The sequence below is a fragment of the Populus trichocarpa genome, chromosome 11, assembly GCF_000002775.5.
Source record: "Populus trichocarpa isolate Nisqually-1 chromosome 11, P.trichocarpa_v4.1, whole genome shotgun sequence".
Taxonomy (NCBI): Eukaryota; Viridiplantae; Streptophyta; class Magnoliopsida; order Malpighiales; family Salicaceae; genus Populus; species Populus trichocarpa.
This window is the reverse complement of record NC_037295.2, coordinates 15,878,350-15,893,465: the sequence shown is the minus strand read 5'-3', so window position 1 is coordinate 15,893,465 and position 15,116 is coordinate 15,878,350. Positions and strand designations below refer to the sequence as shown.

The following is a 15,116-nucleotide window of genomic DNA, read 5'->3' as shown; positions in this document are numbered from 1 at the left end:
TTCTTCATTTATTTCATTATTTATTTATTTATTTTAAATAATTTATCATTATTTATTTTTATTATTTTTTCATCTTTTGTCATCATTTTGTTATTATCACTTTTCAGGAAATACAGTAAGAAAAAGAAAAGGAAAATAAAAAGAATAAAAGGATAAAAAATTAGGTTATGACAGTTGCTTCTTTTTTATAATATTTACGATACAAAGATATTGAAAAATTTTATTTTCTCTTGGCTTTGCATAATAAATTTATAAAGAAAAGTAGATACAAAAAGAACTTTTGCTTTTTTTTTTTTAGAGTCTTGAAAACTTTGAAAATAGTAAATTGACATACGACCTTTACAAAAAGATGTTGAAATCAAGAAATAAGTCATTTGAAAGGCCACCCACTTTTTTTGTTTTTTTTTTGAAATGGTACGCGAAGGATTTCGCGAGTGGTTTAATTGTTTCAGGCGACCTGCCCGATGAAGAATAAAACGCGAAAAGGGTTTTGCGAGTGGTCTAATTGTTCCATGCAACCTGCCCGATAGGAAGAAGAAACACGAAGGATTTTCGCGAGTGGTCTAATTGTTTCAGGCGACCTGCCCAATGAAGATAAAATGCGAAAAGGGTTTCGCGAGTGGTCTAATTGTTCCAGGCGACCTGTCTGATGAAGAAAATAAAACGCGAAAAGGGTTTCGCGAGTGGTCTAATTGTTCCAACCAACCTTCCCGATGAAGATAAAATGCGAAAAGGGTTTCGCGAGTGGTCTAATTGTTCCAGGCGACCTACCCGATAAAGATAAAATGCGAAAAGGGTTTCGCGAGTGGTCTAATTGTTCCAAGTGACCTGCCCGTTGATAAAATGCGAGGAAACTCGCAGGTGGTCAAATTATTCCAGGCGACCTGCCCGTGGTGAAAAATACAGAGAGAAATTTCAACATTTTGTTTTTTTTTTTAAGAAGTGGTCTTATTGCAATGAGTGACCTACCCATGTGGGAAAATACAAAAAAAAGGTCTCATCAGTGCATTATCCTCGAGATGGGACCTCAAAAGAGCACTCAAAAGCGAGATGAGGGCTCAAAGGAGCATTTAAAAATGAGGTGAGGGCTCGAAGGCGCACTTAAAAGGAGATGAGGGCTTGAATGCGCTCTCAAAAAAGGAAGTAGGGTTAGGAAACGCACTATCTTGGATGGTCAAGGGCTTAAATGAGCATTTAAAAGGAGGTAGGGTTAAGAAACACACTACCTTGAATGCTCAAGAGCTTAAAGGCTCACTCAAAAAAGAGGTATGGTTAGGAAACGCACTACCTTAGGGATGGAAAATGAAAGGTGGTGGAAAAATACAAAGATTTTTCAGGTGGCTTAATTCTTATGGGTGGCCTGCCTAGGTTGAAAATTTCTCAAAAGTGAAAAATTTCAAAAGCAATTTCAATCTTGGCCATTTCAAGGTGGCCTTCCATTTGATGGATCCCATCAGAAATTTCTCTTGTGAAATTTGCAAAACTCATTGTCCAATATCTCAAAGTTGAGATGATATGCATGCATCTTTACCTGATTTGAAATATAAGTCCCCATTTCTTCTTGATCTTCTTGTTGCTTGATTGATGAGGACTTGCTATCTCTGATTTGGGTTATCTTCATTGTTTGGCTTCTAGCTCAGCCTTCATGTAAGTCTTTTTCCAGATTTGTTTACACAGCTCAGCTTTCATGGTGCCCATCATGACCCACTGTCTTGCTAGAGATTTTCTGTCTCTTTATATAATTTGAAAGGATCATTCATTACCCAGTCTCACTGCTAAAAATATTCGATGTCACTTGCAGAAAAGATCAAGTTGTCTTTTGTAAACCAAAATGCCCTCTTATCTTGTTGTAGGAAATGTTCTTCTCTTTTTTCTACAAGGGATTGATTCTCCTTCTAAACACAATGTTGCCCCCTTGTACTGGTCATTGCCCCTAAGTGTGCTTTGTCAGCGACTTAGACAAATAATGGTTTTAAGAGACCATTCTCTCATTTCTCTTCTTTTTATTTTGGTGAAGGAATATGGGTCGAGAATGAATCTTGAAATCTTGATCTTGCATTTTGAAAACAAAGATTGTTTCGATGTGAGTTTAAAACAATTTGCTTTTGAAATCTTACAACTCCTTGGTTATTTTCTTTCTTGGAAAAGAGATTATTTACTCTTGTGTTTGGCGATGAAGTGACCTTCTGTTTTTATAGGTTTTCAAAGTGAAGGGCTCAAGAAGAAGCTCGAGGTTTTGTTTGGGAAAAATTGTCTCTTTTTGAACACTCATTTTTATCAGCATGAATAATAATGAGTAGTCATGAATCTTATGAAAAAGTATTCTTTGCATTTTGATAACAGTGTTTATTGTTCCAGGTTGCTTGCTTGCTTGATTAAAAAGGATTTCTACAAGCACATAATGTAGGTTGTGGCTTTTTGCTACGAAAGAAAATGAATAAGGCTCAAAGAGTGTTTCAGGGTTTCAAAGACTGAGGATCACTATCAGCAGTTCGACTCTTTATGTCGTTCATCTTTTCTTTTGCCGCTCTTCTTTGATTTGCTACTCTCCCCCCTTTTTTTTTGCTAAGGCATACTCACTTTATCTTGGTTGTCACTTTTTCTTATGATTTGGGCATGCCCTCTAACATTTGAGTTTCTTGAGCTATTATGCCTTTTTGTCTTTCTCACGGCCTTTTTCATTGAAATTTTCTCTTGCCCCCAGTATGGGGTGTGATCCTAGTCGAGATATTTTTATGAAAAAAAAGTAATTTAGGCTCAAAAAGGGATCGCAAGGGATGTACTTATTTCAGAACGTGAAAGGAATAACAAAGATGACATTTCCTCATTTCAAGCACAAGCAGTTAAGATCAATAAACTTTGACCTCGTCTAGTGTGATGGTTTGGTCTTTGCAAAGAGATGCATTTCATGAGTCATGAGCATCGAGTTTACTACATACCATTATTCATACATTTAAAACACATGGTTCAAGAGTCACGGGGTAAAGGTGATATTTCATTTTCTATTTGTGCATTTTGGTTTAGAGCTTAGTCACCTCAATAAAGGAGTTGCTAGATTCATGTGTCATTCTACAAGTAGAATGTCAAAAATAATGTTTTGAATAAACATCAAATTATTTTTGAAATCAAAATGCAAGTTCAATTTTTCAAAACTCCAATAGGGAAACTGATTTTGGTAAAAAAAGATGAATTGCGTCTATGAGGTCACGCGAAGGTGTATTTGTGAGTTCCTAAAAGAAAACTCTCTCAGGAAAATGAATAATGCTTGGTCGTAAACACGATTGAATGACAAACTCATTATTTCATTGAAACTTTGGAAATGAAACTTAACAACAAAGAACTTATGCCAACATCTTGGGTTATGAATACTGGCATGGTAACACATAAAGGGGCTAAACATTTAGCGATCATTGATTGGAATTTCCAGAATCTTTCAATCATTCATTCTCCTCGACAAGGGCATTTTTTCAACAGTTAGTTGAAGTCATATGTAGACCATTCTCGGCCTAATATCACCATAGCTTTATCTTCAAGATAGTTGATTTCTGGGAGTCGGTGTGAAGAAATTAGTTATAGGAAGGGTAGGTGCCTTGACAACCAACTTCAGTGTTTTTCCCTTTTCCAGTCAAAACTGTTCTTCTCAATCGGGTCAGAAATCTTACCTATCCCTATGGCTTGTTCAATCCTCTCAGCTATAACAACCAGGTTAGTGAAATGTTGTGCAGAGCTTCCAACCAGGTATTCAAAGTATGGGGCCTTGAAAGTGTTGACAAACAAGTTGATCATCTCTTTTTCCAACAAATGAGGATTAACTTGTGCGGCAGCCTCATGCCATCTTTGAGTGTATTCTCTTATGGACTTCTTGTTGTCCTTTTCCATAGCTTGCAAGCTTGATCTATCAAGGCCCACATCCATATTGAACTTATATTGCCTAATGAAGACATCAATTAAGTCCTTCTATTTTTTTTTATCTTGGTATTGTCCAACCGTATATACCAAGTAAAGACAACATCACTCAAACTGTCTTGAAAGAAGTGAATCAACAGTTTCTCGTTATAGACCACCTCAACCATTTTGTTGCAGTATGCCTTAAGATGAGTTACAAGGCATTGAGTTCTTGTATATTTAATGAATTCTGGCACCCTAAACTTCTTAGGAATGACTACGTTAGGTACCAAACACATCTTGACAGCTTTCACTAGGTCACACAAATGGTTTCCCTCAACTGCCTTTACCCTATCTTCTAGGGCAGTCCATTTTTCCAGACCCTCTTCTTTTACCATCTTTCCCTTTTGAGATTCCTTCTCTATATAATCAATAGTAGATGATATTCTCGTGGGGTATGTTGGCTGGAAATGTATGGCTTGTTGAAATTCAGTTGACACCCCATTTGCCTCCAGATTTTGTGGATCGAAATGAGTTACATGCATAACTTCAGGCTGAGCTATAAGTGTTGCTTTTCCAGATTTAGATCTCAAAGCCTGTTCAAGTAGACTAGTAAGCCTTGCAACTTCTTCTTTTAGACTTTCCAACTCTTTTTGGTGTTGGGCTTCCAATTGGGATTTTTCTTCATTTTCCATTTGTCTTTTCCGCAATCGAGTGATATAGGTGGGTTTCAATGGGGAACCTATTTCAACCTGTAAATGTAAATCATGCAATTATGCAAAAATATTGATTCAATTAAAAAAATGCATATGAAATGCAGACTCAACCCTTCACGGGGTGACAACCTAATAGGAAGATCTTAATTGTTGAGTGCATCAAGGGGTTGGTCATTATCTAGCTTCAAAGGGTCTCTCGCATGCTCAGTGATCGTCCTTGAAAGAACGATTTGAGGCTTACAAGTAGTGTAAAAATAGAGGCCTTGAGTAATATCATATTGACATATCAACCATTATCAAGTAAGCAATCAAACGAGAGTTGGATGGTTTCACGAGTCTTACCCAGGCTAAAACCGTTGGGGTACCGCTACTTCCCCACTTATCCTAGATTGTAAAGTGTGTGATCTTGAAGTGATGCATGGCATTATAAATAAGGATGCATGCTAAAACAGTAAAAAACGATAACTATATGAACACAACATAACAAACATCATAACAATTGAGAAATAAAAGGCAAAGTTTAGTCCTAAAGGTCCCCAGTGGAGTCATCATACTGTCGCACCCGACATCACGACGACCTTAAAAATTAAATGAAAAGAACAGAGTTCTAGCATCTTGTTCTTTTGAGGGAAAAATGTCTAGTTTAAGGAGTCACCACCTAGTATTATGGTCATTAGGAACCCCAATTGGTCAACAGAGATTCTATGATACGGGACTGGTTACGCAAAAGGGAAGATGTTATCACCCTTTAAGCGTTCCGCTTGAGGCAGACTGCATTGCTGGTTTTGTCTAAAATTGCTAAGAATTTGTTTCTTTTTTTTTTCTATTTTTTTATTCTTCCTTTCATGTTCCTGACTCTAGCGTCAGTGAACAATTCCTACGAATATTTTCAACTCTGACGTTGGTAAATATCGCTCAAATCCAAAAATATGATACTCCTGACTGTAGCGTCAGTGAATAATTTCGCAAAAAAAAATTAATTTGAAGAAGAAATCTTCTATGCCAATTTTTCTTGTTTATCCTTTGTTATTATTTTCTCTTTTTAGATTGAAAATTAAAAAAAAAAAAGGAAGCGTTGCACAACATATTTGCATTTAGCAATAATAATCCATTAATTGAGCACATAGCTAAAAAAAATACAAAACACAAAGAAAAAAAATAAAACAAAGTGTGAGGGGCCCACAAATAAATTAACGAAGATCCCCAAATATTTTTAAAATTTTCTTATATAAAAAAAGAGCTCGTTTGACCAAATATCAAACTAGAATGGGCATAAAAATTATGGTCATGGCATAAGGGTGTGTTTTGCCAAACACACCCTTAGGAACAACAATTGGGCCGGGTTGGAAGCCCAGACCCGGTCCACTCTTTTTTTTTTAGCCGGATCAGCACAACCATAAAAATAAAGTAGCACCCTTAGGCTAATTATTATCAAAATTCATGGAGCACAAGTCACAACAAAGGGAAAAGAGGAATAAAATGAGAAAAGTCTACCATGAAAATAAAGTTTACACAAACCAGGAAGTTATCATGTCTGATCCATTGCAAGCAAGAGTGGCCAGCTTGGCTGGCATTGATAAACTGATTATTCTATTAAGATATATATAGCTATGTTGTAATCTAATTTTGGTTCATTGGTTTTAAATTTATTTTTACGAGGTTTAAAATATAAAATTAAAAGATTAGAGATTTATTTCGATGAAAGTGTGATTTGTCAACTTGCATGAAAACTAGGGACTACAATGTGCTTTTGTCATTCTATCTTTATCTTCAAGATAATCCCTATCTTCAAGATAATCCATGTCTTCAAGATGATGATAGTTATCCGCTTTCAAATTTGATTCTTAATCAAATTCAAACTTCAAAGAAGAAAATGAGTTTGATTGAAACTTGGTTTCTCACACGCGAAGGGACTCTTGCACTATAAATACAGATTTCAATGTATGCAGAAAAAAAAAGAGGAGGACGATTAAAAAAAAACCCTAAACGGCAGAAACTCCAGGGGAGGGCCATTATCAAAAACTCTAAAAAAAAAAAAAAATAAATAAATAAAAAAGGGGCGGCGAACCCTATACTAGCCGCCGCCTCCCTCAGCCCCTTTCCCTTTTTTTTCTAGCCCGGCCCCCTCAGCTCATCCCCATAACCTACACTGAGCAGAACACAAAAAAAAAAGCCATCTTCCTCAGCCTGAGGCCGCCCCCTCCGAGAGCAAAAAGCTCTTTCCTCACAGCCGGGAACCCTTTCCTGTCATCTTCTTCCCCAAGGTCAAGAGAGGAAACAAGAAACTAAAATGACAAAACTGCCAAAAAGCAACCCGTTGCCGCAGCACTGTGTGTTTCCTACAACTCCAGCAGCAACGCAGCGGCAACCGTGCGTCTCCTCCCTTGCATCAGTTGTCCATCCTGCACCAGCCGTATCTCTAGCAAACCATCCTCTCTGCATAGCACCGTCCCTGCCCCTCACGGCTGGCTTCCTATTCATGGGAAATACAGCAGCAAAGTTGCTTCACGTTGACAACAGCAGGACTCCAGCCTCAGCCATTAAACAGTGTTGCCTCCAACTGAGAATTCCATCCTCAACATTGTTTGCAGTCAAGATTAGTAACAGCAACAGCAGCAGAGGGAACCCATCTTTTCTTTCCTCCTCGCCTAAAGCAACAATCACCGGCGTCAGCTACACCCCTGCACTTCCAGCAACAGCCTTCTCTTTTCAGTAGTGGCAGCACGAATTTCAGTGATTTAAGCAGCAGCCACCGTGAGCAACAGCAGCTGTTTCTCCTCAGCCACGGTTGCAGACCTCCCCCCTCAGCATTAGCATGAAAAGAAAACCAGAAGAGTGAGAAGGAAAACGGATGAGCACAGTAGAGACAAGGAGAGCACGGGAAGAAGACCAGGGGAAGAATGAAAAGAAAACAGAGGAGAAGAAAACGTTTCAGTTGGCCAGCCCTCCATCACCATCATCTTCATCTTCAAGTGCAGCAACAGGTAAGCTTCGGTTTGCATTTTAATTACCATGTTTCTGTAGCAGGCGTGCGTGAGCAGTTCATGCACGCCTGCAGGTAAAAAAAAAAATGAAAGCAAAAAGGAAAACGGGTTACCAGCTTATGCTAGTAACCGGGTTTGGGCTGGTTGGTTCAAGCCCAGCCCGTATGCGATAGGCCTAGATCCGGCCCCCAAAAAAGAAAACAAAAATATATAAAAATAAAAATATTTTTTTTCTTGTAAATATAAAATTTTGCAGATTTATTCACTGGCACCAGAGTCAGGAATACCGTTTGTGGGTTGCGTAATATTTATCAACGTCAGAGTTAGAAATATTCATAGGTGAATATTTTATGATGCTAGAGTTAGGAATATTATAGGATGACCATAAGAACGGAACACAAACAAACCTTTAGCAATTTAAGACAAAACCAGCAATGCAGCTTGCCTTAGGTAGGACATTTAAGGGGTGATAGTATCTTCTCTTTCGCGTAACCAGTCTTGTATCATAGAATCTCTGTTGACCAGTTAGGGTTCCTAGTGACCATAATACTAGGTGGCGACTCCTTGAACAAGACATTTTCCCTTTAAAAAAACAAGATGTCAGATATCTGTTCTTTTTCCATATAGTGATTAATTTTTAATCGGTCGCCGTGATGTCCAGGTGTGACAAGCTCTATCATGCCATTTTGGAACGGTTGAACCGGTAGAAAACAAGATTGGATATCAGCAAATAGAATTGCTGAAACCATGAAATCTTATTGATTGACTTAGTCTGATCTCTCTCTTTTACTTTAATTTTCAAGGGATGAGTTACCGTGCCTCTAATGATGTCAAACTAGCTTCATTTGCTGAGTAAACATTGTTCCGGTTAGATGAAGTATCCTGCTCAAGTGGGTTTCTTCCGATGAAAAATCCAGGCTGTTTAGGCTGAGGCAATGGATTCTCATTGCCTAATATTTGAACAATAGTCGGCATGTTTGGCCTATCTTCGGGTCGTTGTTGCACACATAATAAAGCCACATGAATGCATCTTAGCACTTCAGACACATTGCTAGAGTTGGCCAAGCATTCATCGATCAATTCCAAGGGTGTCCCTTTAATCCAAAGTATCCATGCCTGAGAAAAAAAAAAAAGCAATATCTTTTATTAACTGCAGAAGCATCCTTGATGTAACTAAGGTACCATGGCATTCCTTTTGACGAGTCTGAAAGAAACTGCGCTGTATAATATCACCTCTCGGTTAATAAAGAATATATATTTACATGTATAAATGGAAGCTTACATGCCCAAGAAGGTTGAGGGTCTGGTCCGGGTGACGAAATCCCCTGTTTTTGTTTCCACTCACTATCTCCAGGACTAGGACACCAAAGCTAAAGACATCGGTTTTCACAGATAAGTGTCCATTTGATGCATACTCAGGAGACATGTAGCCACTGAAGAACATTAATAATAATAATAAAAAAAAAATCTTAGAACACAAATGAAAATCTTCAAGGCTAGATTATGGACACTTACTATGTTCCAACCACCCTATGAGTATTGGCCTCCGTTTGATCTCCACGAAACATTCTAGCAAGGCCAAAGTCTGAAATTTTTGGGTTTAGCTCATTATCTAGTAAAATGTTGCTGGCTTTGATATCTCTATGGATTATTCTCAGCCTGGAGTCTTGGTGGAGATAAAGAAGCCCTCGAGCAATTCCAACAATAATGTTCATGCACTTGCTCCAATCCAGTAATTTTCTTCTTGTCTGGTCTAATCAATTTCTATCCATGTTAGTCAAATAACTTCTTCAATTCTTACAGAAATAAAAATATAGATGATAACAGATCAAAAACAAAGTGCTGTTGATTCAGCCATGTGCTCACCAAAAATAAAGAAGTCCAAACTTTTGTTAGGCATGTATTCATATATTAACATTTTTTCATCTTCATGGATGCAGCACCCAAGAAGCTTGACGAGATTGCGGTGTTGAAGTTTAGCTATTAATATAACTTCATTTTTGAACTCGTTCAATCCTTGACCAGAACTCTTCGAAAGTCTTTTCACTGCTATTTCTTGTCCTTCTGCCAATATTAGAAACTATATATTAAGACGCAACGTTTCAAAATATTTAAATTAATTTAAATTAACTTATCAAACCTGCAATTTAAATCAACAATCTAACCACTTTCAATAAACAAAAGTCGCTAGTCGCTAGTCGCTGACTTTATAAAAGTAAAGAGATTACGGATCCAAATTCTTTCCTTCCCAAAGAATTAACAAAGGCTAAATATATAAAATATTGTGCTGTGAAAAATAAGTGATCATTGACCCAAATAAAAATTATATCACAACTATTATTTTCAACCCTTCGATGCCCTTGGACGCCATGAATTCCCACTCCTAAATGGCACACCACCTATTTTGGGTCCACGGCAGCTCTTTATCTTCCTTCCTTTCTTCTATTTATTTATTTATCCCTACCTTAATTAACTGCATTTCAGTGCTTTGACTTCTATGACTTGTCTTCTCGGCTGCTATGGCTGTGTATGCAGGCCTAGACTTAGAGCCCACTGGACCACTTTGGCCCACGTTTCTAGGCAAGACCCACGTTGTCTCGACTCTCGATGATTATATTTTTTACCCGAAAGAGAGTTACATAATAATCAGTCATCTTTATTGTTGAAAATTAGTACAATTGTTGTATAGTTATATCTCAGCCTGAATATAGTTGGCTAATGAGTTATAGTTCAAGTGATACTAGTGCATTCTCTCTCTTTATAAATAAATAAATATATATATATATATAACAAAATAAATAAATATATAGTTTTGTGCACAAAAATACCTCCTAGTACCTTAAAATTGTAAGACGAGTATATTTGTCTTTTTCATTTGTGCATTTATAGCACATGAGAATCAAATGAGTTTAACACAAACTACTCCTTAATCCTAATCTAATTATGTGCTTTAGAGGTGTCTGAGGGGAATTTTATTATTATTATTATTAACATGGGTGTTTGGGTCAGCTTGCTCGCACCTCGACTAATTTCACGGACCCTGAAGTTAACGACCATATAAATCTCCAGTAGCTATCATATTAGCAACTACAGGATTCGAACCTGAGACCATAGATGATCTGAGGGGAAGTTTTTGATCTATGAGTCATGTTGCATTTACGAGCATAATTTCAATTAATTTATACACCACGTTATAAGAAATGAACTGATTGAAGATCTAATTTAAATCTAAGAATATAATAAAAATAATTTAATGTATAGATACATAGTACTAAATTATAAGGATAAATTAAACTATTTTAAATAATTTTTTCATTAACATAATTACTCAAGTAATTACACTGTGTTTTGGAGAAACTACATTTGATGGACCCTCGGATCTTTCGTTTTGTTTTTATATTTTAAACGTTTTATTTTATTTCAAATTTTGATTAGTTGTCTATAGTTTTATTTTTATCTCTTTAAGAAATAAGGAAACACTAGTCCAATGTGACACGAGTCATCCAAACTGACCTTGGCCTTTAATTTGATTTGACTATTAAAGTATTTTTTTTAGATTACTTTATTTATTAATTGAGATTGTTTTTTTATATATATATATCGTATAAAATTAACGTCTCATTTTTACATCTCAGAGAAAGAAATTTCTCTTGCACACCCACCTCTCTAAATTTGCAAATTCCAGTGACTTGAATTTGACCTCCATGGAAGTACAAAAAGGCTTGTAAAATATTAGCATCTGACCTGGACTTGGAAGACGCCCTCCGCGCGAGTCAGACAAAAAAAAAAAAAAAAATTCAATATAAAAAGAAAATGTTAGAGAAAAAATATTTAAAACTCATTAACTTTAATTGACAATTTAAATAATATAATTTTAAATAACAACAATAACAATAAATAAACAAAAAAAATTGGGATAATCTTATAGAAAAAAAAAACCAAGAAAAAAATATGAATACCAATTTTTAATAAATCAAATGAGAACATGATAACTCAAAAATAAATTAAAAAGAAAAATGTGAAACTCAATCTCTAGCAAATAAAATATGGAAGGATGAAAATTAAGAAAAAAATATACTGTAAAAAGGTAAAAAACTAGATCCAAGCTCACTTGGGTCAAAAAACATAATCCTCTAACCTAATCATGATAACAGGGTAAACATATTCGAAAAAAAATTGAATAATATCATGAAATTCAATTATCGAAGAACTTAATATTAAAGGATAAAACTGAAAAAAAAATTTAATTTAAAAAGCAATGGAAAAAAATATGTGTCAACTCGGGTTAACCCGCAAACTTTATGATCATGGAAATCATGAAATCATTGAATCGAGTTCAATTAAGAAATTTAATTCTCAATCAATTTAATTTTGAATAATGAAATCGTGAAATAAAAAATATCAATTTAAAAAACTTGTCAAATGAAAAAAATATAAAAATAAAAAGAATGGGGAACAAATTTAATAGGATAAAAACCTATAGAGGATAAAATTGTAAAATAAATGATTGAGATAACCCAATAGAAAGTAAATGAAAAAAAAAGTAAGAAGAACAATTTCCAATAAATTAAATGTTAAATTATGAAATTAAAATAATTTAATTTTAAAAAAAGTCCAAAAAAAATCAATCCGAGTTAACATTTGAAACCGATAACTTTGGTCTTGAACCCGGGATTAACCTCATAGCAACAAAAAAAACTTAGTTAACCTGAGTTAATCCACAAACTCTATGATGATGGGCATAAAAATTAGGATAACCTAATAAAAAGAAAAGAAAAAAAACAGGAAGATCAATTCCAAATAAATTAAACGTTGAAGGATAAAATTAAAATAAATCAATTTTAAAAAAGGACTAAAAAATAAAAGTCAACTCACGTTAACCTTTAAAACCGGTGATTCTAGTCATGAACCTGAAAATAATCCCACATAAGGCAAACCATAAAAAATAATAAAGCAAATCTAAAAACATTGGGTCAAAAATAAAATAAGAAAAAACATTAGCTTTTACAAAGGAGAAAAAAAAACTAAGCCAACCCGAGGAAACCTCTTACACCTGGTCTAATCTCTGAAACTCACAACCCGTGAAATCCTTGAACCGAGTTCTATCAAAAAGTTTAATTCCTAACTAATTTAATTCTAAAACATGAAATTGTGAAAAATAATCAATTTAAATACTTGACGAAGAATAAAAAATAGTAATAAAAAGAATAGATATCAAATCTGAAAGAAAAAAAAACCATGGAGGATGAAATTGTAAAAAAATACAATTTAAAAAATGATCCAAAACAAAATAAATAGCAATCAAAAGAATAAGATTCAAATTTGAATGATAAAAAAATAAAAGGAGGTGATTTTGAAGAATAATTGTAAGTTTATAGCTTATTAAAAAATTAATAGTCAAAATAATAGGTATTAAATTTAAAAAATTAAAAATTAAATGATAGTGAAATTAAAAAGTATTTGTCATTTCATGATTTATTAAAAAAAATTACAAGAATAAAAATCTAATATAAATAAGAATTAAATTATAGGAGCGGATTTGATTTCTTAAATGGACTGACACAAAATTCAAAAATAAAAAAGAGAGAAAAAAAGAAAAAACACCAAATTCGATGCGTGTTAAGAACACACGCAACACGCCGCTGCATTGTATTGGGACCACCAAGAGCTTTGAAATATAGCCTTGAAAAGCAGTGTTAAATAGCCGACAACCTCTTGTACACCACCCAAATAGCTAGAAAGTCATGGTTGCGGTTGATTTTTAAAGTGTTTTTCGTGCTGAAATGTATTTAAATAATGTTTTTTTATTTTTAAAAAATTATTTTTGAGATCAGCGTATCAAAACGATCCAAAACACATAAAAAATTAATTTTTAACAAAAAAAAACAAATTTGAATTTTTGAGGAACGCGGCGGAGTCCCTAGCCACCGTTTGGTTTTGTGTTCTACATGGATCGGTTAAAATTTGAAAAAAAAATTGTTTAAAATTATTTTTTTTTAATTTTTGAATCGTTTTAATATGCTGATATAAAAAATAATTTTTAAAAATAAAAAAAAATTATTTTAAATATATTTCTGAATAAAAAATAATTTAAAAAACAACCGTTATTATATTTTTAAATATACCCTTATCCTATGACCTTGATTTTAGTTCAAACAACAATGATAATAAACCCATGCAATTTATTACAATTAGATTGTGTTTGATTCCAAGTTAAAAATTGGAAGTGTTAAGGGATGAAACGATTTAAGAGTATATGAAACGGGTTTTGCCCGTATTTGGTCTTTGTACTCTTTGAATTATTTTGATCGAAGCTTCGTGGATTGAGCCCACAGACTTCTTCTTTTTTTTTTTTTTTTTGTCATCCATCTGTTATAAAATCGTTAGCTTGTATGTCTACGTGACATGTTACTATCAAAACCTCATCTTGAAGACGTGGCATATATCTGTTACCAATTAAATCTATTTAGGATTGAAATTTCGACAAGACAACAACTAGGTAAGTTCTCATGTTAAGCCTAGGTAGTTAGCTTGGTAAGGGTAGGTTTAAAGCCAAAACATCAGACAAAGTCCAAAAATAATAATAAAAACAAAGTAAAGAAACCAAACAGTTTTTTTGAAAGATATTTCGATAGTGTGAGTGAACCTAAATAAACTACTGTATCTTCGCTTCATTGTCGATGGAGTTTGTATTTATTGTGATTTGTTATTTTAGCAGTAGGATTAGGACCTTTGATTGGCCGCACACCACAATCCAAAGCCAACGACTTGGAGTTTGAAATATGAAAGCCTTTATGTCCTGTCCCAGCTCCAGCTTACCTGCAACGCTTATTCAAGTGGGACATGATCGACTCTCTCCCTCTCTCCCCAATATATACCGGTTAAATTAGCAATTAAAAAAATAATAAAAATTCCCATCTAACTTTATATAATTTATGAAAAAGTAAATTTTTAGTTTTTGGGTACAAAATCTACGATTTTTCTTTCCAAATTTGATATCAACAAACTCTTGATGATCATACTTTTCATTTGATAGTGATCCAAAAACGGTAGGGTTAAACATTTTTTATTCGGTCCGTTTGGATCAAAATATTTTAAAGTTTTTTAACGGAACTAAAAACCAATTCAAATCGATTAGTTTTTTATTTTTGGATTAATTTGGGTGTCCGATCTAGATTGCACGTACCTCGATTAATCTCATGGGCCCGAAGTTAACGACAATGTAAGTCTTCAGTAGCCATCATATTAGCAACCACAGAGTTCAAACCTGAGACCACAAGGAATCTGAGAGGAAGTTTTTGATCTATGAATCATGTTGTATTTTAAAAAATCCCATAAAAAATCAATTTTAAATAAATTAAACGTTGAAGGATAAAATTAAAATAAATCAATTTTAAAAAAGAACAAAAAAAAAGTTAACTCACATTAACCTTTGAAACCGGTGACTCTAGTCATGAACCTGAAAATAATCCCATAGAAGACAAATAATAAAAAATAATAAAGCAAATCTAAAAAAATTGGGTAAAAAATA

At 34.3% G+C, this 15,116-nt stretch overlaps 2 protein-coding genes across 3 annotated transcripts in view; both read right to left on the bottom strand.

Annotated features, from left to right (window-relative positions):
- LOC18110380 (G-type lectin S-receptor-like serine/threonine-protein kinase At4g27290) overlaps positions 1-15,116 on the bottom strand; it is a 53,893-nt gene that overhangs the window by 27,250 nt on the left and 11,527 nt on the right. The gene's annotated exons all lie outside the window — the stretch shown is intronic.
- Positions 8,261-9,654, bottom strand: LOC18110379 (G-type lectin S-receptor-like serine/threonine-protein kinase SD1-1). The gene is made up of 4 exons (XM_024592128.2): positions 9,452-9,654; positions 9,101-9,338; positions 8,868-9,018; positions 8,261-8,701 (listed from the first exon to the last, which is right to left on the bottom strand). The coding sequence occupies exons 1-4, from the start codon at positions 9,501-9,503 to the stop codon at positions 8,396-8,398; spliced, it is 747 nt and encodes a 248-aa protein (XP_024447896.2). The 5' UTR covers positions 9,504-9,654; the 3' UTR covers positions 8,261-8,395.

Bases quoted from the DNA above. Each gene is read 5' to 3' on its own strand.
- LOC18110379 (XM_024592128.2), bottom strand. From the start codon at position 9,503: ATGTTAATATATGAATACATGCCTAACAAAAGTTTGGACTTCTTTATT. The intron at 9,019-9,100 runs GTAAGTGTCCAT...AATGTTCTTCAG, and splicing joins CATAGGGTGGTTGGAACATA to TGGCTACATGTCTCCTGAGT. The intron at 8,702-8,867 runs GTAAGCTTCCAT...TTTTTTTCTCAG, and splicing joins CCCTCAACCTTCTTGGGCAT to GCATGGATACTTTGGATTAA.